The 22,167-nt window shown below is 38.6% G+C and overlaps 1 protein-coding gene across 1 annotated transcript in view; it reads left to right on the plus strand.

The window, feature by feature from the left end:
- FAM186A (family with sequence similarity 186 member A) overlaps nucleotides 1-22,167 on the plus strand; it is a gene marked incomplete at its 5' end in the record, with an annotated part of 89,548 nt that overhangs the window by 45,428 nt on the left and 21,953 nt on the right. The window contains 2 exons of the mRNA XM_063074599.1: nucleotides 3,554-3,776; nucleotides 4,764-4,934. Coding sequence (XP_062930669.1) covers nucleotides 3,554-3,776; nucleotides 4,764-4,934 — 394 coding nt within the window. The remainder of the gene's footprint in view (nucleotides 1-3,553; nucleotides 3,777-4,763; nucleotides 4,935-22,167) is intronic.

Genomic DNA, 22,167 nt, shown 5'->3' on the forward strand with positions numbered 1-22,167 from the left:
TTCTCTGACCGGGAAGGGGATCGCAACCCTCGGCACGGTATGGTCTGCACCACACTCAGCCAGTGAGCACACCAGCCATCCCTATATAGGATCCAAACCCGTGGCCTTGGCACTACCAGCACCTCACTCTTCTGAGTGAGCCATGGGGCTGGCCCTCATTATGACTTTTAATCTTATGGTTCTGGAAATTCAATGAGACATAAAAAAAAAAAGAATGGGAATTGGAAGTATTTGACAAATAACTATTTGTCAACTATATGATTAACATACCACAAAAACTTAAAGAATCTACAAAATATTACAATTACCAAAAGGCCTAGAACATTGCAAAAAATCAATACAATAAATTGTGTTACTATATACCGTCAAGAAACAGAAACTTTTTAGAAAATATACCATTCATAATATCAATAGCAATATACCTAGAAATAAAATAATGTTTAAGACATTTATGTCAAAATTATAAAACTTTAGACAGAAAATTGTGAAACTATATAAATTGAGAGACAAACCATGTTCATGGATAGAAAGACTCAGTATGTTGATGATTCCCAAACCAAAATAGAGATTTAAAGCAATTCAATCGGGCCGAGCCCGTGGCACACTCGGGAGAGTGCGGCGCTGGGAGCGCAGCGACGCTCCTGCCACAGGTTCGGATCCTATATAGGAATGGCTGGTGCACTCACTGGCTGAGTGCCGGTCACGAAAAAGACAAAAAAAAATAAATAAATAAATAAAAATAAATAAATAAAGCAATTCAATCAAAATCCCAAGATAACTCACAAAGCATGACAAGCTGATTCTAAAATTTAACAGAGGGACTGATGTTCAAGAATAGACAGTTAATGCTAAAGAAGAACCAGGTAGGATACTATCCCTAACAGATATTAAGGCTTATAAAGCTATTCTAATTGAAACACTGTGGTGTTGGCACAGGGATAGATAAACAAGCCTGTGAAATAGAGAGCAAGGTGATAAGTGACAGAGCTGGCACTGACTACCAGGGGAAAGGAGATAATACTTATCAAATGGTGTTGGGACAATTGGGTAAGCTTATTTAAAAAGTTATTTGATTTCTTATCTTACCCTTAAAATGTAAAGGAAAATATCTTTATGACCTCAGAGTGGAGAAAGATTGATAAATTCCTTTACATTAAAAAAAGAAAGCTTCTGGGGCCAACCCCGTGGCTCACTCAGGAGAGTGCAGCGCTGGGAGCGCAGCGGCGCTCCCGCCGTGGGTTCGGATCCTATATAGGGATGGCCGGTGCGCTCACTGATTGAGCACAGTGTGGGCGACACCAAGCCAAGGGTTGCAATACCCTTACCGGTCACAAAAAAAAAAAAAAAGAAAGAAAGCTTCTGTTTGTCAAAACACTTATATAGAGAGGAGGAAACAAGCCACAAACTGGGAGAAGATATTTACCATAACAAATTTTAAAAATAATGTACAGAATATATAATTTCTATGAATCAATAAGAAAAATAACCCAACAGAAAAATAAAAAGAAATGAACAGTTATTTCACAGAATAGAAAACATCCATTTCATGAATACTTAAAAGATGATCAAAATGCACTGATTATCATGGAAATTCAAATTAAACCCAAAATTAGATACCATTTCACACCCACCAGACTGGCAAAAACTTTTTTTGTTTGTTTTTTGGGCTTTTTTGGCGGCTAGCTGGTGCGGGGTATTATAACACCTTTCTCAAACCAACTGAGCTAAGTGGCCAGCCCCCAAACTTTTAAGGTCTAATAATATCACATGTTGGAAGGAATGTGAAGCATCAGAAATACTGAATTGACATGCAAGTACAAATTGTTACAATTAGTTTGGAAAACACTTTGGCATCACCTAGTAAAGCTGAAGATGAACAGATATTACAATTCAACTTTTTAAATATTAGTCATATACTCTAATAGCACTATTGAGTAGAAATTTAATGTAAGCTATATAAGTAACTTTAAATTTCCTAGAAATCGCAGTATATAAAAAAGAAACAAGTAAATTAATTTTAATAGTTTACTTTATTTATCTCTAAATATTCAAAATATTATCCAAAACATTTAATCAATGTAAAAATTATTACTGAGATTTAAACATTTTTTTCATACTAAGTATTTGAAATCCAAAGTGTATTTTGCACTTGCAGTACATTTCAAATTGCATGCTAAATATTCATCAGAAATATTTGATCTGTATTTTATATTTAATAAAATTTACAGTTGAAAAAGTAAATTCACCTCACTTGGTAAGAGGGTGGTGCTGATAACACCGAGGTCAAGAGTTTGAATCCAGTCACCGGCCAGCCACCAGAAAAAAAAAAAAGAAAGATTTCATAAAGACATATACAAGTACAGAGAAGGCAATGTGGAGGGAGATTTGATGATGCTGGCCTTGAAGACTGGAGTGTTGTGGCCACAAGCTAAGGAGTGTAGCAACCACCAGAAGCTGGAAGGGGCAAGATATCGATTCTGTCTGAGAGCTCCCAGAGGGAATGCAGCTGGCCCACATCTTGATTTCAACCCTGTGACACAGATTTCAGAATTCTGATTTTCAGAACCATGAGAGAATAATTTTCTGTTGTTTTATACCTGAGGAAATGTGTTATAGCATGCATGTGTGTACACACGCCCACACATACATCCCTAGACGGTAGATTGCATAGTTTTACCTGTGTTTGAATCACTCTCTACAATCTGACTTGCTTTTTGTTGCTCAACATTGTGTTTTTTAGTTTATTCACATTGAAGTGTATAACTATACTTCATTCATTTTCAGTGCTTGTGTTTTGTATTTTATTGTACAAATATACAACAATATAGTAAATTGTACAATTTACATCTATGTTTCTATATTGACTTGCTTTTGTTTTTACAAACCATGATACAAAAGTTTTTAAATATACCTTCTGGTACACATATGCAAGAGTGTTTCTGGAGCTGTGTTGTCCAATATGATAGCCACTAGCCATATGTGGCTATTGAGCAATCATAATGTGGTTAATGTGACTGAGGAGATAAATTTTTAAATTAAATAAAATGAATCAAAATTTTAAAACTGATAATTGATTTATTTATTGGAAAACTTTTAGATATGTTTGAAAGCATTTGGATATGTCAATTTCTTTTTGTTTTTCTTTGATTTACATACTTAACATAGTATTTGTATTCCTGGAAATTTCTGTGTATAATTAAACTGGGCAATGAATATGTTGCTGATAAGATTCTTGAGCAAAGGTGATAGTAAAATAAAAGCCATAATTGAGGAATATTCTTTAAAATGACTTTTGAAAGAGGCAGAGTTAGAATCTAGGCACAGCTTCAAACCCAATGTGCTTTTCGTTATATTATAGCACTGCTAGGATGATGAAAGCAGAAAAAAAAATTTTTTTAAGAGAGAAAATCTGAGACCCACACTAAAGCTAGAATTAGCAAGACTTTAATTGGACAGCTTCATATTAACTGTCACTAACACTCTGGGAAGAAAGGTGACCAAAGCTTATTTCAAACTAAGATTTTATTAATATACTTCCCTCTTATTCTTATAGGACATTCATATGCAGCTGGCTGACATAATGAACAATGTGCATCGGATAATAACTCGCTTTACTGCTGTCGATCTTAACGCACCCTCTGGAAGGAGTATCTCAAGTACAGAATATAAGAAAAAATGGAGAACTGATTTTTTGGAGAAAATGGCTACTTATGCTAAAACTGCTGAAATTAGAGAAAAGACTCTTGCCTACATTTTAGCTTGGTTGGAAAAATGGAGTAAGTTTTCAGAAGTGGTTTGGAGGAAAACCACAAAGTTAATAGAGAAGAGAATCTATGAGTAATTTTTGAAGAACAAATCAGATTAAATTTTGAAGAATAAATCAGATTAAAGAAAAAAAGAGTAAGGAGGTTATTCAGAGAATGGTTGTCCTCTGTTCCAGTAAGAATAAAATAAGAAAAATATAGGCTTATTCACTCAGTACCAGCTATTCTGGTCTCCTTGCTTTTCTTCAAGCATGCAGCATGCTTCTGCCCAGTGTCTTTATGCTCACTCTTCCCTTGCCTGGAACATCTCCCACCAGATGGCCACCTGGCTCATTTTCTGCTTAAATCTCACTTTAAAATGAGGTGTTCTCTGACCATCCCCATTTCCTACTCTCCATTACGCTTTACCCTTCTCTATTTTTGTCTGTAGCATTATTATCTGACAAACTATATAAATTTTTTTTTTTTTTGCTTGTCTCCTTTCACTGGAATGTAAGCAGTATGAAGTCAGGAACTTGTTTTATTCAATGCTATATCCATAGCATCCAGAACAGTACACCGCAAAGTAGACACTAGTTAAATGAAAGGATTAATAAGCTAAGAATACATAAAAAAGAATTTCATTTTGTTGCAAGAAATATCAGGTAACAGGGTTCTACAATACTAGATAACTCACCAAAGGAGTTAATTGGGATTTAGATTCCCAGTATTAAAAAATAAAAACTTACACCTACTTCCTTAGAGTCAGGGAACTAAACCAAATAGACACTTTTTAACCTGATTCATGTTTTCATGTCCAAGACTTCTGTTCAGCTTTGTATTCCAAGTATCTTCTTTTTTAATTTATGTCTTCATAGAGAAAAGCCTAGAATAGCAGTTAAGTGTGAGATACCTATATTCCCCAATTCTACTATATTGAGTAGTTACCCAATATTATGTCTTTATGATTGTAATTATTTATTTTTCTGCACAAAAATAATTTTTTTTATTCTCTTCAAGATGTCATTTTGTCTGAGATGACTGTAATTGACGTTGATGAACACCACCACTGGATAGCGCAGATGGAGATGTTACCAGACACATTCAAAGCTATTGAGAACAATGTCAAGATACTGACTAGAATTAGTACATCTTTGCTCGAAGAAAAGAAAAAACAAAAGAAAGAAATATGTAAGGGTATTTCATGACTTTGGAAATGGACCTTTTCTTTTTTTGACATTTTCTAAACAAACCCAGCTTTATTGAAGTATAATTTGCATAACCATAAAATTCATACATATTAAGTGTACAATTAAATAATTTTTCCAGTAAATTTAGAGTTGTGCAGTTATCACCACAATCCAATTTCAGAGCATTTCCATTATCCCAGAAAACCTTTCAGGCTCATCTGCAGTCAATCCTCATTCCCACACACAGCCCCAGACAATCACTAATCTATATTCTGGCTCAATAAATTTGCTTTTTCTGGATATTTCATATAAATAGAATCATATTAGCATAATGCTTCTGAGGCCCAGCTATGTTATAAGATGTATCGGTAGTTTCTTCCTTTCTATTGCTAATTGTATATGACTGTTTGGATATACCACATTTCGTTTACTCATTCACTAGTAGATGGACATTTGGATTGTTTCCACTTTTTCGCTTTTAAGAATAATGCTGCTATTAACACACATGTAGAAGTCTTTCTGTGGACATTAGTGTTTTTACATACTCTGGGGAGACACCTAAGAGTACAATTGCTGGGTCAAATGGCAAATTTACACTTAATTTTTTAAAAACTGCCAACTGTTTTACACAGTGATGGCACCATTTCACATTCTCATCAACAGTGTAGGAGGGTTTCAGTTTCTCCACATCCTCAACAACATTTGTTATTGTCTTTTTTATTATAGCCATTCTACCAGTTGTGAAGTAGTACCTCATTGTAGTTTTAGTTTGCATTTCCCTAATGACTAATGATGTTGAGCATTTTTTCATGTGATTATTAGCCTTTCCTATGTCTTTTTTGGTCAAATGTCTATTCAAATACTTGCCCATTTTTATTATTGAGTTTTAAGATTTCTTTATATCTTCTGCATATAAGTCCTTTATGAGAAAAGTGATTTACAAATATTTTATCCCATTCTGGGGCTCATCTTTTCCTTTTCTTAGTGGTGTCTTTGAAGCCCCAAAGTACTGAATTTTGATGAAATCCAATTATCTGTTTTTTCTTTTATGAATTATGGTTTTAATATCACACCAAGAACTTGTATCAGGATTCAACAAGAGAAGCAGAACCAGTAGGAGATTATATATAATCTATCTCTATATATGCATATTCCTTTTCAATTGGGGGATAAACTTTGTATAATTTCAATCCTTTTAAATTTACCGAGACTTGCTTTCTAGCCTAGCTATGGTCTATCCTGGATAATATTCCATGAGTGCTTGAAAAGAATATATATTATGCTATTGTTGGATGGAGTGTTCTAAAATTGATTTATAATGGTGTTCAAGTCTTCTATACCTTACTGGCTCTCTATGTAGTTGTTCTAACCATTATTGAGAGTGGGATATTGTATTCTCCAATTATTATTGTTGAGTTGTCTATTTTTCCCTTCAATTCTGTCAGTTTTGCTTCATGTGTTTTGGGCTTGACTGTCAGCTAAATGTATGTTTAGAATTGTTACAGTTTCCTGAAGAATTGACCCTTTATCATGATAAGAGTCCCTTGTCTCTAGAACCATTTTTTTTTTTTGTCTTAAAGTCTATTTCATCTGATACCAGTATAGTCTATTCAGTTTCCCTGTGGTTACTGTGCTCAAGGTATATCTTTTTCTATCATTTTACTTCTAACCTATTTGTGTCTTTGAATCTAACATGTGTCACTTGTAGTTGGCTCTTGTGGATTTTTCTTTTAATACCAATCTGATAATCTCTGACTTTTGTTTTTGTTTTGGTAAGAAGTATTTTTTATTTTATTATCCCTTCAAATATCAGAAAAACATTTTAGAAGTCCGGTTTGTCTGGAATGATACTCACCATGATCCACATTTAAGGCAAACTATAATATTAAACTCTAATCATTATGTCACTTTAAAGTATCTGTGCATTTATTTATAATCTAAGGCTTATTCTCTCAATTAGGTTTTATTTTTTTTTAATTTAATTTTATTTTGTCAATATACAATGTGGTTGATTATTGTGGCCAATTACCGAAACCTCCCTCCCTCCTCCAGCTCCCCCCCACAACAATGTCCTCTCTGTTTGCTTGTCGTATCAACTTCAAGGAATTGTAATTGTTGTATCTTCTTCCCTCACTCCCTACCCCGGTTGTTTGTGTATTTACTTATTTATTTATTTTTAGCTCCCACAAATAAGTGAGAACGTGATATTTCTCTTTCTGTGCCTGACTTGTTTCACTTAATATAATTCTCTGTAGGTCCATCCATGTCATTGCAAATGGCAGTATTTCATTCTTTTTTATAGCTGAGTAGTATTCCATTGTGTAGATATACCACATTTTCCATATCCACTCATGATGATGGACATTTGGGCTGGTACCAACTCTTAGCTATTGAAAAGAGTGCTGCGATGAACACTGGAGAACACGTATACCTTAGACTTGATGATTTCCATTCCTCTGGGTATATTCCCAGCAGTGGGATAGCTGGGTCATATGGTAGATCTATCTGCAATTGTTTGAGGAACCTCCATACCATTTTCCATAGAGGCTGCACCATTTTGCAGTCTCACCAACAATGTATGAGAGTTCCTTTTTCTCCACAACCTCGCCAGCATTCATCATTCACAGTCTTTTGGATATTAGCCATCCTAACTGGGGTGAGATGGTATCTCAGTCTGATTTTGATTTGCATTTCCTGAATGCTGAGTGATGTTGAGCATTTTTTCATATGTCTGTTGGCCATTCGTATATCTTCCTTAGAGAAATGCCTATTTAGCTCTTTTGCCCATTCTTTAATTGGGCCACTTGTTTTTTTCTTGCAAAGTTGTTTCAGTTCCTTGTATATTCTGGATATTAATTATTTGTCAGGTGTATATTTTGCAAATATTTTCTCCCACTCCGTTGGTGGTCTTTTAACTCTGTTAATTGTTTCTTTTGCTGTGCAGAAGCTCTTTAGTTTGATATAATCCCAGTTGTTTATTTTTCCTTTGGTTGCCCATTCTTTTGGGGTTGTATTCATGAAGTCTGTGTCCAGTCCTACTTCTTGAAGTGTTTCTCCTATGTTTTCTTTAAGAAGTTTTATTGTTTCAGGGTGTATTTTAGTACATAGTGAGAGGTATGGGTCTAGTTTCATTCTCCTGCATATTGATATCCAGTTCTCCCAGCACCATTTGCAGAAGAGGCAGTCTCTTCCCCAGTGTATAGGCTTGGTGCCTTTGTCAAAGATCAGATGACTGTAGGTGTGTGGGTTGATTTCTGGACTCTCTATCCTATTCCATTAATCAGCGTGTCTGTTTTTATGCCAGTACCATACTGTTTTGGTTATTATAGCTTTGTAGTATAGTTTAAAGTCAGGTAGTGCTATGCCTCCAGCTTTATTTTTTTTGCTCAGTGTTGCTTTGGCTATGCGTGGTCTTTTGTTATTCCATATAAATGTCTGGATAGTTTTTTCCATTTCTGAGAAAAATGTCATTGGAATTTTGATGGAGATTGCATTGAATTTGTATATCACTTTGGGTAGTGTGGACATTTTCACTATGTTGATTCTTCCAATCCAAGAGCATGGGATATCTTTCCATCTTCTTGTATCCTCTCTAATTTCTCTCAGCAGTGGTTTGTAGTTCTCATTATAGAGATTTTTCACATCCTTGGTTAACTCAATTCCTAAATATTTTATTTTTTTGGTGGCTATTGTAAATGGGCAGGCTTTCTTGATTTCTCTTTCTGCATGTTCACTATTGGAGAATAGAAATGCTACTGATTTTTGTGTGTTGATTTTGTATCCTGCTACAGTGCTGAAATCATTTATCAACTCCAAGAGTTTTTTTGTAGAGGCTTTAGGCTGTTCGATATATAGGATCATGTCATTTGCAAACAGGGACAGTTTGACTTCACCTTTTCCAATCTGGAGGCCCTTTATTTCCTTCTCTTCTCTGATTGCTCTGGCTAGTACTTCCAACACTTGAATAGGAGTGGTGAGAGTGGGCATCCTTGTCTAGTTCCTGTTCTTAAAGGAAAAGCTTTCAGCTTTTCCCCATTCAGGATGATATTGGCAGTGGGTTTGGTATATATGGCTTTAATTATGTTGAGATACTTTCCATCTATACCTAACTTATAGAGGTCTTTGTCATGAATGTGTTGAATTTTATCAAATGGTTTTTCAGCGTCTATAGAGATGATCATGTTGTCCTTGTGTTTGATTTTATTAATATGGTGTATCACATTAACTGATTTGCGTATGTAGAACCAACCTTGCATCCCTGGGATGAATCCCACTTGATCATGGTGTATAATTTTGCATATGCGTTGCGGTATTCTGTTAGCTAGTATTTTATTGAGGATTTTTGCATCTATATTCAAGGATATTGGCCTGTAGTTTTCTTTTTTAGTGTACCTTTACCTGGTTTTGGTATCAGGATGATGTTTGCTTCATGAGTTTGGGAGAATTGCCTCTGCTTCAATGTTTTGGAATAGTTTGTAGAGAATTGGTATCAATTCCTCTTTGAATGTTTGGTAAAATTCTGCTGTGAATCCATCTGGTCCTGGGTTTTTCTTTGTTGGGAGCTTTCTGATAACAGCTTCAATCTCTTTTATTCTTATTGGTCTGTTCAGATTTTCCACATCTTCTTGGCTCAGTTTGGGTAGGTTGTGTGTGTCCAGAAATTAATCCATTTCCTCCAGATTTTCAAATTTGTTGGCATATAGTTGTTTATAATAGTCTCAATTGATTCCTTGTATTTCAGATGTATCAGTTGTAATATCACCTTTTTCATTTCTAATTTTTGTTATTTGGATCTTCTCTCTTCTTTTTTTAGTTAGCCATGCTAATAGATTCTCGATTTTATTTATCTTTTCAAAAAACCAACTTTTTGATTTGTTGATCTTTTGTATTTTTGGGGGGGTTTCAATTTCATTAAGTTCTGCTCTGATCTTAATGATTTCTTTCCATCTGCTAATTTTGGGTTTGGATTGTTCTTGTTTTTCTAGTTCTTTAAGGTGAAGTGTTAGGTTGTTCGCTTGCCACCTTTCCATTCTTCTGAAGTAAGCATTTAATGCGATAAATTTCCTCCTTAGTACTGCTTTTGCAGTATCCCACAGGTTTTGGTATGATGTATCATTATTTTCACTAATTTCAATAAATTTTTTGATTTCCTGTTTGATTTCCTCTTGGACCCATATGTCATTAAGTAGAATGCTGTTTCATTTCCATGTGTTTGTATAGTTTCCAGAATTTCATTGGCTATTGATTTCTAATTTTAATCCACTGTGGTCTGAAAAAATACACGGGATAATTCCAATTTTTTTGAATTTGTTGAGACTTGATTTGTGACCTAATATGTGATCTGTCCTGGAGAATAATCCATGTGCTGATGAGAAGAATGAATATTCCGAGGTTGTTGGATGGAATGTCCTGTAGATTCCTGCCAAGTCCAATTGATCTAGAATGTTGTTTAGATCTTGTGTTTCTCTGCTGATTCTTTGCCTAGATGATCTGTCCAATATTGACAGTGGGTGTTCAGGTCCCCTGCTATTATGGTATTTAGTGTCTATTTCCTTCTTTAGGTCTAATAGAGTTTGCTTTATAAATCTGGCTGCTCTGACACTGGGTGCATATGTATTTACGATTGTTATGTCTTCTTGATGGATTAATCCTTTTATCATTATGTAGGGGCCCTCATTACCTCTTTTTATAGTTTTTAGTTTAAAGTCTATTTATCATATATAAGAATAGCTACTCCAGCTCGTTTTTCATTTCTGTTTGCATGGTAAATCTTTTCTATCCTTTCACTCTTAGTCTATGTGAGTCTTTATGGGTGAGGTAGGTCTCTTGAAGGCAGCATATAGTTGGGTCCTCCTTTTTAATCCAGTCAGCCAGTCTGTGTCTTTTGATTGGGGAATTTAATCCTTTCACATTAAGAGTTGTTATTGAAAAGTGTTGATTTACTCTTAGCGTTTTATTAATTTTTGTTTGGATGTCTTAAGTGTCTTTTGTTCCTTTCTTTATGATTTACTGTTTGTTTTCTGTATTTGTTGGTTCCTTGGGTTGTAGATAAACTTTTTTTGTTGTTTTCTCTTCATTGTTTCCATTTTTATTTTACTAGTGGGTTTTGATTTTTCTTGGGTTTTTATGGCAGTGGTAGTTGTTTTCCAAGTACCAAACTCAGTACTCCCTTGAGAATTTCTTGTAAGGGTGGCCGTGTGGTGGTGAACTCCTGCAGTTTTTGTTTGTCTGAGAAATATACTATTTGCTCTTCATTTCAGAAGGATAACCTTGTGGGGTAGAGTATTCTTGGCTGGCAATCTCTGTCTTTTAGTATTTTGAATATATCATCCCACTCCTTTCTGGCTTTTAGGCTTTGTGATGAAAAGTCTGATGTTAGCCAATTGGCACTCCCTTATAGGTGATTTGATGCTTCTCTCTTGCAGCTTTTAAGACTCTCTCTTTTTCTTTGAGTTTTGCCAATTTGACTATAACATGTCTTGGAGAAGACCTTTTTGGGTTGAATACGTTTTGGGATCTTTGAGCTTCCTGAATCAGAAGATCTGTGTCTTTTCCTATACCTGGGAAGTTTTCTGCCACTATTTTGTTGAATACGTTTTCAATGCAATTTCCTTTTTCCTCCCCTTCTGGAATACTGATGACTTGGATATTTGAGTGCTTAAGGTTGTCAGATATCTCTCTTAGTTTTCTTCAATATTTTTAGTTCTTTTTTTTTTTTTTTTGTCTGCTTGTGTTATTTCAAACAGCTCATCTTCAAGGTCAGAAGTTCTCTCTTCTGCTTCTGCAAACCTGCTGGTTAAACTCTCTGTTGTGTTTTTTATTTCATTGAATGAATTCTTCAGCTTGACAAGCTCTGCTACATTCTTTTTCAGGGCATTGATTTCCTTGTACATTACTTCTTTCAGGTCCTGTATACTTTTCCTCATTTAATTGTGTTGTCTAGCTGAGTTTTCTTGTATCTAATTTAGTTTCCTTAGAATTATCACTCAAAATTCCTTGTCAGACATTTCAAGGGCTTCTTGTTCTATAGGATCTAGAGTTTGAGAGTTATTACCCTTTGGTGGTGTACTTTCCTGATTTTTCATATTTCTGGTATCTTTCCTTTGATGTTTAGTCATTGTGGCAGGGGATTTCATGGTCCACTGGTTTTACACTATAGTCTGGCTAGGATGCTGCTGGGGCTGCCAGTTTGGTATGGTTGCCTCAGTGTCTGCTCGGTTGGCCACTAGTGCCTTGGGTGCGTGGTCACCTCGGGTCTTGGGCCTCTCCAGGGAGGCCACCTCTCTGGTCAGCTTGGACTCTGCCAGGCTGCTGGATCACGGGGCAGTACCGGAGGGTGTGTGGTCTCTGCTGAGCTTCCACCTCCCGTGCTGGACTTCTCCCTGTTCCGTGCACTCTGGCCTGGGCTGCTGGTATGCGTGGGGGCACTGCAGAGCATGTGGTCTCTGCAGAACTTCCCCTTCCCCTGCAGGATGTCTCCCTGCTCTATGCACTCTAGGCCGGGCTCGGGATGGAGCCAGGTGGTGGCGGTGAAGCCTACCTGCTGCTGGATCGCATGGCGGCGGCCCCCCCACAGGGTGTGTGTACTCTATGGAGCTTCTATCTCCCTTGCTGGACATCTCTGTGCTCCGTATGCATTGGGCCGGGTTGCTGGATCGCGCGGCAGCAGTGTGGTCTTGGGCCTCTCCTGGGAGGTGCCTCTCTGGTCAGCATGCACTTGGCTGGGCTGGGGATGGAGTTGGGCGGTAGTGGTGAGGCCTACCTGTTGGGTCACATGCTAGCACCGCAGGGCGCATGGTCTCTTCAGGTCTTCTGCTTCTCCAGCTGGATGCCTCCCTGATCCACACACACTTAGTCGGGCTGGGGATGGAGTCAGGTGGTGGTGGCAAGGCCTACCTGCTGGGTTGTGCACTGGCACCACAGGGCACGTGGTCTCTGCAGGTCTTCCACTTCTCTGGCTGGATGCCTCCCTGATCTGTGGCGCACTCGGCTAGGCTGGGGATGGAGTCCAATCTCTGACTTTTGATTGAAGATTTAAATCATTAACCTTTAATGTAATTATTGATATGGTTGGATTTATACCTGCCATTTTGCTGTTTGTTTTCTGTATGTCACATATCTTTTTTAGTTCCTCTGTTCTACTTTTGCTGCCTTCTGTGCGAAACAGATATTTATTAGCATCCCATTTTAATTCCATTTTTTCTCCATATTTTTGGAGTAATTTTCTTAGTGGTTGCTCTAGGGATTGCAGTTTATATCTTAAATTATCATAATCTGCTTCAGATTAGTACTACCTGGATTCTAGTAAAATACAGAATCTTTGCTCCAATAGCTCCATTCCTTTCCCCCACTTTGTGCTATCATTGTCATATATATTACATATTTATAAGCCCAACAATATCATTTTATAATTACTGTTTTATGTTGCTATGAAATGAATGCCTCTTCCCCCCAAATTCATATGTTGGAACCTAATCACCAATGTGAGTATTAGGAATGGGCTTCTGGAAGGTGATTAAGTTATGAGGGTGGATCCCTCATGAATGAGATTAGTGCCATTCAATCTTATAAAAGACTTCAGAGAGCTTGTTACTCCTTGTGCCACGTGAGGACAACAGTGAAAAAATGGCCATCTATGAACTAGGAAGCAGGCCCTCACCAGATGCTGAATCTGTGGGCACCATAATCTTGGACTTCCCAGCCTCCAGAACTGTGAGAAATAAATATGGTATTTTGGTGTAGAGCAGCCCAAATGGACTAAGATACATTGTCTTTTAAATCAGTTAAGAGAGGAAAAAGAAAAAATATTTTTACTATCTTTTATATTTACTTACATTTACTGGTGCTCTTTATTTCTTCATGTGAATTTGAATTATCCTTTGGTATTACTTTGGACTTATTTGGAATTTTTTATTTTTTTTATTTTTTATTTATTTTTTTAAAATTATTTTATTATTATTATTATTATTATTTTTTTGTCTTTTTGTGACCGGCCGCACCTCGCTCAGCCAGTGAGCGAACCAGCCATCCCTATATAGGATCCGAACCCGCGGCCGGAGCACTACCGCGCTCCCAGCGCCGCACTCTCCCGAGTGCGCCACGGGCCGGCCTCTTATATGGAATTTTTTAAAAATTTATTTTACTTATTGAATCAAAATTGATTATACATATTTTTGGGGTTCAACATTGAGATATGTTGATCAAATCAATATTACTACCATATATATTGCTACAAATCATAATTATTCTTTATGCCCCTTGTCCAATCTCTCCCCATCATCCACTCCCTCCTCCTCCCCTAATTACCCTAGGTTTCTTCTCTCCTTCTGAAAGAATAATGGTTACTCTGTTGATTTGTTGCCTATATGATCTGTCCAATGCTGAAAGTTGTGATCAGGACCTCCAATATTTTCATAGAGCAGATGCTTCTTCTGTCACTCTGAAATGGGCTTTGTGGAGAGAGACATCCTCTTCTTTTTTTTATCTCTGCTGATGACTCTTCTTGTGTCAATGCACTCGAGTGGTTGGCGGACCATCTGCATGGTGGTTGTGGTGTCTAGCCACTTTCACGGCAGCCATGGTTATTGGGGTGGCTGTGGTGGGCCTCCCATATGGAGGTGATGTTTTTGGCATGCTCCTTGGAGCTAGCAACGTGCGTGGTTGTGGGGTGGGTCTGGTCCCCTTCTCCATGCCTCTGGTCCCCAGGGGTCCCCGAGGCGCTGGCGCAGTGTGCCTGGTTGTGGGAGGGGGGTCCGGTCCCCAGCTCCAAGCCTCTGTTTCCCAGGCAGGCCCCAAGGTGCTGGTGGTGTGTCTGGGCCAGAATTAATTTTTTGTCCTTTGCTTACTTCTAAAACGGGGGAACTTCCTGTGGGAAACAGTACTTGAGCTGTGTGGTTGAGTTAAATTGCTGCTTTGCTGCTGTTTGTGCAGCTCAGGGTTTAATGGTTGACCTTATAGGTACTTCTGGCTTGCCAGAGACCCAGTGAATCTATGTTGTGTAGAATCTCTGATCTGGACCTGAGTTTTTTATCAAACTGCACCCCATGCAATTCTGCATTCTGGACCAGTCTCCTCTGAGTGGTCCTGCCCTGATTGGGGGGCAGATCAGCTGTCCTTGCTGTGTCCCAGTTTTCTCCTGGTGGGCCTGTCTCCCCCACCGCCCGTGCTCCAAACACTTCCCATGGGATCGGCCCTGCGCTGGTTCCTTGTGATGACTCACCAGCCTCTGAATGGCTCCCTTTTTTCAGTTGTTCAGGCTCCTCGCTCCTGCGTGAGTCCACGGGAACCCTATTAGTGGTCTTGCTGTCCTGGGGGCTGCCAAGGCCCTCTTCTCCCCTGCCACCTCCAAGTAACTTCATCTGAAAGGTACAGCTGTGGCTTCTGCTGGCTCCTGCTCCGTGCACTCAGCAGTTGCAGCCTTAAAGTGGTCACGGCCCAAAGCGCTCAGAGCAGTTTTTTCTTTCTCTCATCATGGTTTCTCCTGCCTTCATGAACTCTGTAAGTCTCTCCTCCTCTTCCCCTGAGTTCCAGTGGTCCCAGCTTGGCTGACGTTACATTTTTATAGCTGTAAATTGGTTGATTTGTGGGAAAGAGTGATGCTGGGAACCGTCTATTCTGCCATCTTGACCAGAACTTTGGAATTTCTTATAAGGCAGGTATGTTAGCAACAAAATTTCGGTCTTTGTTTATCCAGTAATGTCTTTATTTAACCATCATTTTTTAAAGATTTGAATTTTCATAGTGGTTTTAGATTTAGAGAAAATTTGAGAAAAAAATAGAGTTCCCATATATCTCCCCACAGTTTCTTGTACTATTAGTACTTTACATTAGTACCTACTCTTGTTACAATTAACAAACAATTAACAAATTAGTACATTATTATTAACTAAATTCCATAATGTATTCAGAATTCCTTATATTTACCTAATGCTCTTTTTCTGTTTCGAGATCCCATCAGGGTACCACATTACATTTTAGTTGTAGTGTCTGCTTAGGCTCCTCCTGACTCTGACAGTTTCTAAGACTTTTCCTTTTGTTTGATGTCCTCAACAGTTTTGAGGAGTACTGGTCACTTATATTGTAGGCTATCCCTCTACCAGAATTTGATGTTTTTCTCATGTTAGCCTTGACTTATAGGTTTTTGGGAGAAAGATCACAGAGGTAAAGTGCCATTTTCATCATGTCATATCAAGAGTAGATACTATCAAATGATTGATGATTGATGTTGACCTTGATTGCCTGGCTAAAGTAGTGTTTGTCAGGTTTCTCTACTGCAGAATTACTCTTTTCTTCCCTTCCCTTTTCCATACTGTACTCTTTGGAGGAAAGTCTATGTGTGCAGCCCACATGTAAGGAATGAGGAGTTACGCTCCCCTTCCTTTAGAGTGGAGTATCTACATAAATTATTTGAAATTATTACACATGAGAGATTTGTCTCTTCTCCCCAATTATTAATTTATTCAATTATTTATATCAAAATGGGCTCATGAATATTTATTTTATACTTTGGGTTATAATCCAATACCATTTTATTTTCTTGCTCAAGTTGTTACAACTTTGACCACTGGGAGCTCTTCCAATAGGTTCCTGTGCTTCTCTGACATATTCCTATCAATGAGGATTTTGTTTTTTAGCACTTCCTTACTTTCTGCACTGCAAGATGATTCAGACTCATCTTGCATATTTCTTGCCCCAGTCCTGGAATCAACCATTTCTCCATGGATTTCTAATTCTTTTTATTGGAGAGTGGTGTTAAAAACCAAGGCCTGGGTGCTAGATGTGATTATTGCCATTGGAGTTTCATTTATTTTAGGCCCTCTCAGCTGACAGAGAAAAGAAATATATGTGTGTATACTAATCCATGAATATACAGATATCTAGAAATATTTCTTTATGTAACAATCTGTAATTGTATTCAGCTAAATATGAGTTTTTACTGATGTCTTCAACTCTAATCCATCACCACATGGATTGTTCTAGCTTCCTCTCTTTACTAATGTGTAAACTCCCACTCAAACAGAAAGAAGCCTGATTTCCACTGTCTGCCATCCATTTAGTTAATTACTCAATCCCTGTATAAATGTATAGGAGTATCAGAATTGTTAATCCATATCCCTGTGGGAAACAACTGTATCAACTAGAGTACAGTACTTATGTGCAGTTCCTTTTGCCTTTAGTTTTACAGGCTCCTTTCACTTCCAAATTACTTAGATCAGCACCTTCCTCCAATCCGACCCCTTCATTGAGGTTGTGTGATACACTTCTAATATAGTTAGGTTATCTGTCTGCATTCCTTCCTGGGATCACCTGATCTCCTAAATCGTTATTATTATTTTTTTAATTTACATATATTGAGGTTCATTTTTTGTGCTGTTGGTTTTGACAAATGCATACTGTCATGTACCCCGCATCAAAGTATCATACAGAATATTTCTCTGTCCTTAAAATCCTTTGTGTTTCAACTATTCATCCATAGGTTCCATAGGTTTTGACAAATGCATACTGTCATGTACCCCGCATCAAAGTATCATACAGAATATTTCTCTGTCCTTAAAATCCTTTGTATTTCAACTATTCATCCTTACCCTTTCTTCCTGAGTGCCTGGCAACCACTGATTTTTTAAATGTCTCTATAGTTTTGACTTTTCCAGAATGTCATGTAATTGGAATCATGCAGTATGTAGTGTTTTTAAACTGGTTTCTATCACTTAGCAATATACCTTGAAGGTTCCTCCATATCTTTTTGTGGCTTAATAGCTCATTTCCTTTCATTGCTGAATAATTTTCCATTGTATAGGTATATCACAGTTTGTTCATCTACCTATTGAAGGACGTCTTAGTTGCTTCCAGGTTTTAGCGATAAAGAATACAACTGATATCAATGTTTGCATGTTTTTGTGTATGTATGTGGATATAAGTTTTCAAATCAATTGAATAAATACCTAGGAGCACAGTTTCTGGATTATACAGCAAGACTATGTTGCTTCAGAAATAACTCTAAGAAATTGCCAAACTGTATTCCAAAGTAACTTTACCATTTTTCATTCCTACCATCAAATGAACAAGAGTTCCTTGCCAGCATTTGATATTGTCAGATTTTTGGATCTTAGCTATTCTAACAGGTGTGTAATAGTATCTCATTACTGTAATTTGCAGTTCCCTGACAGATGTTGAGCATCCTTTGTATGCTTATTTGCATTCTGTATATCTCATTTCTCACCTTCATTATTTAAGGAATAGTTTTGCTAGATATAGAATTCTTGGTTAAAAGTTTCTTCTTTTGGCACTTTGAATATGCCTTTTCACTATCTTCTGATCTCCACTGTTTCTGATAAGAAGTGAGCTGCTAAATTTACTGTGGTTTCCTTGTACTTGATGAGTCTCTCTTGACCATGATGAGTCATTTTTCCCCTTTCTACTTTATAGATGTTCTCTTTGTTTGGCTTTCAAGAGTTGACTATGATGTGTCTAGGTATGTATTTTTTTGTATTTATCCTACTTCGAGTTCACTTTGATTCTTAAATATGTAGATTAACATTTTTCATCAAATTTGAAATGCTTTGGCCATTATTTCTCCAAATATTTTTTGTGAGTCCCCTCTCTCTCCTCTTCTTCTGGGACTTCCATTATTTGTTCATTGGCATGCTTAATGGTGTCTACATTGAATGTGTGTGTCCCTCTCCCTCCCCCATATTCATATGTTGAAATCTCAACCCCCAAGGTGATAGAATTAGGAGGTGGGTCCTTTGAAGAGGTGATTAGGGTCATAAGGTCATGAATGGGATTAGAGCCCTGATAAAAGAGGCCCAAGAGAGACCTTTCATTCCTTCCACTATGTGACGTTAGTGTGAGAATATAGCTCTCTATGAGGAAGCAGGCCCTCACCAGACACCAAATCTGCCTTGATCTAGCACTTCCCAGCCTCCAGAACCATGAGAAATAAATTTTTGTTGTTTATAAGCTACCCAGTTTATCGTATTTTGTTGTAGCAGCCTGAGCAAACTAAGACAGTGTCTAACAAGTCTCTAAGGATTTGGTCATTTTTCATTATTCTTTTTCCTCCCCCTTCTTCAGATTGGATGATCTCTGTCTATTAATCAAATATGATCTCTAGTCATCAAGTTTACTGATTATTTTCTTCTGTCAGCTGTAATCTGCTGTTGAACCTTTCTGGTAAAATTTTTATTTTAGTTAATGTACTTTTAAACTTGAAATTTTCAACTTAGTTTTTCTAATTTGCAAATATGTTCTGTTTGATGAGTAACTGTCATCATACTTCCCCTTTATTTTTAAATACGGTTTCCTTTAGTTCTTTGGACGTATTTGTCACTGCTTCTTTTGAAGTCGTTTTTCTGATAAGGCCAGTGTCTGGGCCCCCTCAGAGACCATTCCTGTTGCTGCTTTTTTCCCCCTGTGTATAGGTCACACTTTCCTGTTTCTTTGCTTGTTTCTTTTAGGTTGAAAACTGGATGTTTTAGATAATATATTGTAGCAACTTCGAATTCTGACTCCCCTTGTCCCTCCAAGGTTTGTTTTTGCTGCTTTCTGTTCGTTTTCTTAGTGACTTGCCGGGACTAATTCTATGGAGTCTGTCTTTCCCACAGTGTGAAGCTGCTAATAGCTCTGCTCAGCTCTTTCTTATTTTTAAAGCCTGAATTCATAGGAGTCACCCTTGGGTAAGTATAGCTTAGTGGTCAGTCAACTTTTGGAGGATCATTGATTGATCCAGTAAGGCTTCCATTCTTTACTAATGGATGTGTGTGGGGGTTAAGAAAATATGGTTTTTTGACAATGCCCCAGGGCGTGGGTTTTTCTGCGCTTTCCTCCAAATCAAGTCATCCCCCTCAGGCAATAGAGCTATCAATTTATCACAACCTCTCTCATTCTGGTAGAACTTCTAGACCATGGATCTGGGGGTTGGGGATGGAAGCAGCTCCAGCTTAACAGATTTACACACTCTTTTTTTTACTGAGGTTCAGTAGTTTTTCTTGAATAAATGCTTCTAAATTTGCTGTATGCCTTTTGTCAGTTTCCAAAGTCTTAAAATGGTTGTTTGGGCTGGTTTTTTTTTTTTTTTTTTTTTTTCCAGTTTTATCATGCTTTTGTGGGAAAATAATGCTGAGTTTCTCATTCAGCCATTCTGGAAATCCTTCTAAATGTTTGTCTTTTGTCTTTTGATTTATGACCCTTTTGAAAAAACCAAGGTTAGTTTTGATTCAGAAAAGAGAGAAAAAAGAAATAGGACCCCAGGGCTAGTCAGTTGGCTCAGCTGGTTAGAATGTGGTATTGATAACAACAAGATCCAGGGTTCTATCCCTGTACTGGCCATCTGTCAAAAGAAAAAATAAGACAGATAGGAACCCAAGAAAGAAAATGGAAAGCACTAAGCATAACCAAAGCCAGAGGAGAGTTTTGGATTATACTATATCTAGTCCCAAACTTGTAACTGAAAGTAAATTGAGAACACAGGTGAGTTCATATCCTAAACTCTGGAAGCATAAGTTCTAGGTGATTGTGGAAAAAGAGTAATTCTTTTAAAAATAATGCTGTTTATTTTTATTTTATTTTTTCTTTTAAAGAAAATGAAATTTTATTAACATTATTTTTTACATTCCAAGATGTTGTTGTGGAGCAGTTGGGAGGGAGGGAGAGAGGGGAAGGGGGAAGGAAATGGGATGGAAGAAGGAAGGAGGAGGAGGGGAAGGATTGATGCCTGTGGCACCCCCCTCATTCCCAAAGGGGAGACCGGGGGGCTTCCAGAAGTGGCTTGGTCATTGCCAGGCTGGGGGCAGATGTCAGGGGGGTGCAGAAAAGCCCTCACCCCCCACCAGGAGGAACCCAGGGCCCTTCTTGCTTTGGCTTTGTGGTCATTGCTGGGCTCACTGCACAAGTCAGCAGGGCGTGGCTGAGGCCCAAGGCCCCCCACTGCCCCTGCTTGGGAGAGCCTGGAGCACTTCCTTCAGTGGCTTGGTGGTCATCACTGGGCTGGGTGTATGTGTTGGAGGGGTGTGGCTGAGTCCCTCGGCCCCCCAGTGCCCCAGCTTGGGAGAGCCTGGGGCATTTCCTATGGCAGCTCAGTGGTTGCCACTGAGCTGGCTGTGCGTGTTGGCAGAGGGCATGGCCAAGGCCCCCACTGCTCCAGCTTGGGAGAGCCTGGGGTGCTTCCCATGGCAGCTCACTGGTCACTGCTGGGCTGGCTGTGCATCAGAGAGGTGTGGCCAAGGCCCTCATCCCCCACCCTTGGGACTGGTTTTGGGTGTCGGTGGTCATTGCTGAGGCCCCCAGCCCTCCCCCCTTTCTGGCTTGGTATCCCAGGGGACTTCCAGTCCTTCTAGGTGTTATAGGTATTCTTTGGTGACATGAGACCTTTACTAGTTAATTTGAAATTTTGGTAGCGGGTACTTTATTTTTTCTTTCAGTTCTGTATTGGATTATTTGCTGTTCCCACCATTTAAACTCTGTGCTGGAACTAATTTTTTGTCCTTTGCTTACTTCTAAAATGGGGGAACTTCCTGTGGGGACCAGTACTTGAGCTCTGTGGTTGAGCTAAATTTCTGCTGTGCTGCTGATTCCCTAGGGAAGGCTTTTGTGCAGCTCAGGTTTTAAATGGTTGACTTTATAGGTACTTCCAGCTCTTGAGAGATCCGAAACTCTGGTCTGGGCCTGAGTCTTTTCATCAAACTGCACCCTATGCAATTCTATATTCCTGACCAGTCTCCTCTGAGTGGTCCTTCTCTGATCAGGGTGCAGATCAGCTGTCCTTGCTGTGCCCCAGTGTTCTCTCGGTGGGCCCATCACCCCACCACCCATGCCACAAACACTTCCCATGGGATGGGCCATGTGCTGGTCTCTTGTGATGACTCACCGGCCTCTGAGTGGCTACTTTTCTTCAGTTGTTGTGGCTCTTCACTCCTATGTGAGTCCACGGGAACCCTATTAGTGGTCTTGCTGGCCTGGGGGTCACCAAGGCCCTGCCACCTCCAAGCTCTTCATCGAGAGGGCATAGATGCAGCTTTTGCTGGCTCCTGCTCCATGCACTCAGCAGCTCCAGCCTGGACACAGCCCGGGGCTCGAAACAGTCTGAGCAGTTTTTTCTTTCTCTCATCGTGGCTTCTCCTGCCTTCGTACACTCCATAGGTCCCTCCTCCTCTTCCCCTGAGCTCTAGTGGCCCCAGCTTGGCTGTCATTGCTTTTTTATAGTTATAAATTGGTTGATTTGTGGGAGAGAGTGATGC

The sequence above is a fragment of the Cynocephalus volans genome, chromosome 12, assembly GCF_027409185.1.
Source record: "Cynocephalus volans isolate mCynVol1 chromosome 12, mCynVol1.pri, whole genome shotgun sequence".
Classification (NCBI taxonomy): Eukaryota; Metazoa; Chordata; class Mammalia; order Dermoptera; family Cynocephalidae; genus Cynocephalus; species Cynocephalus volans.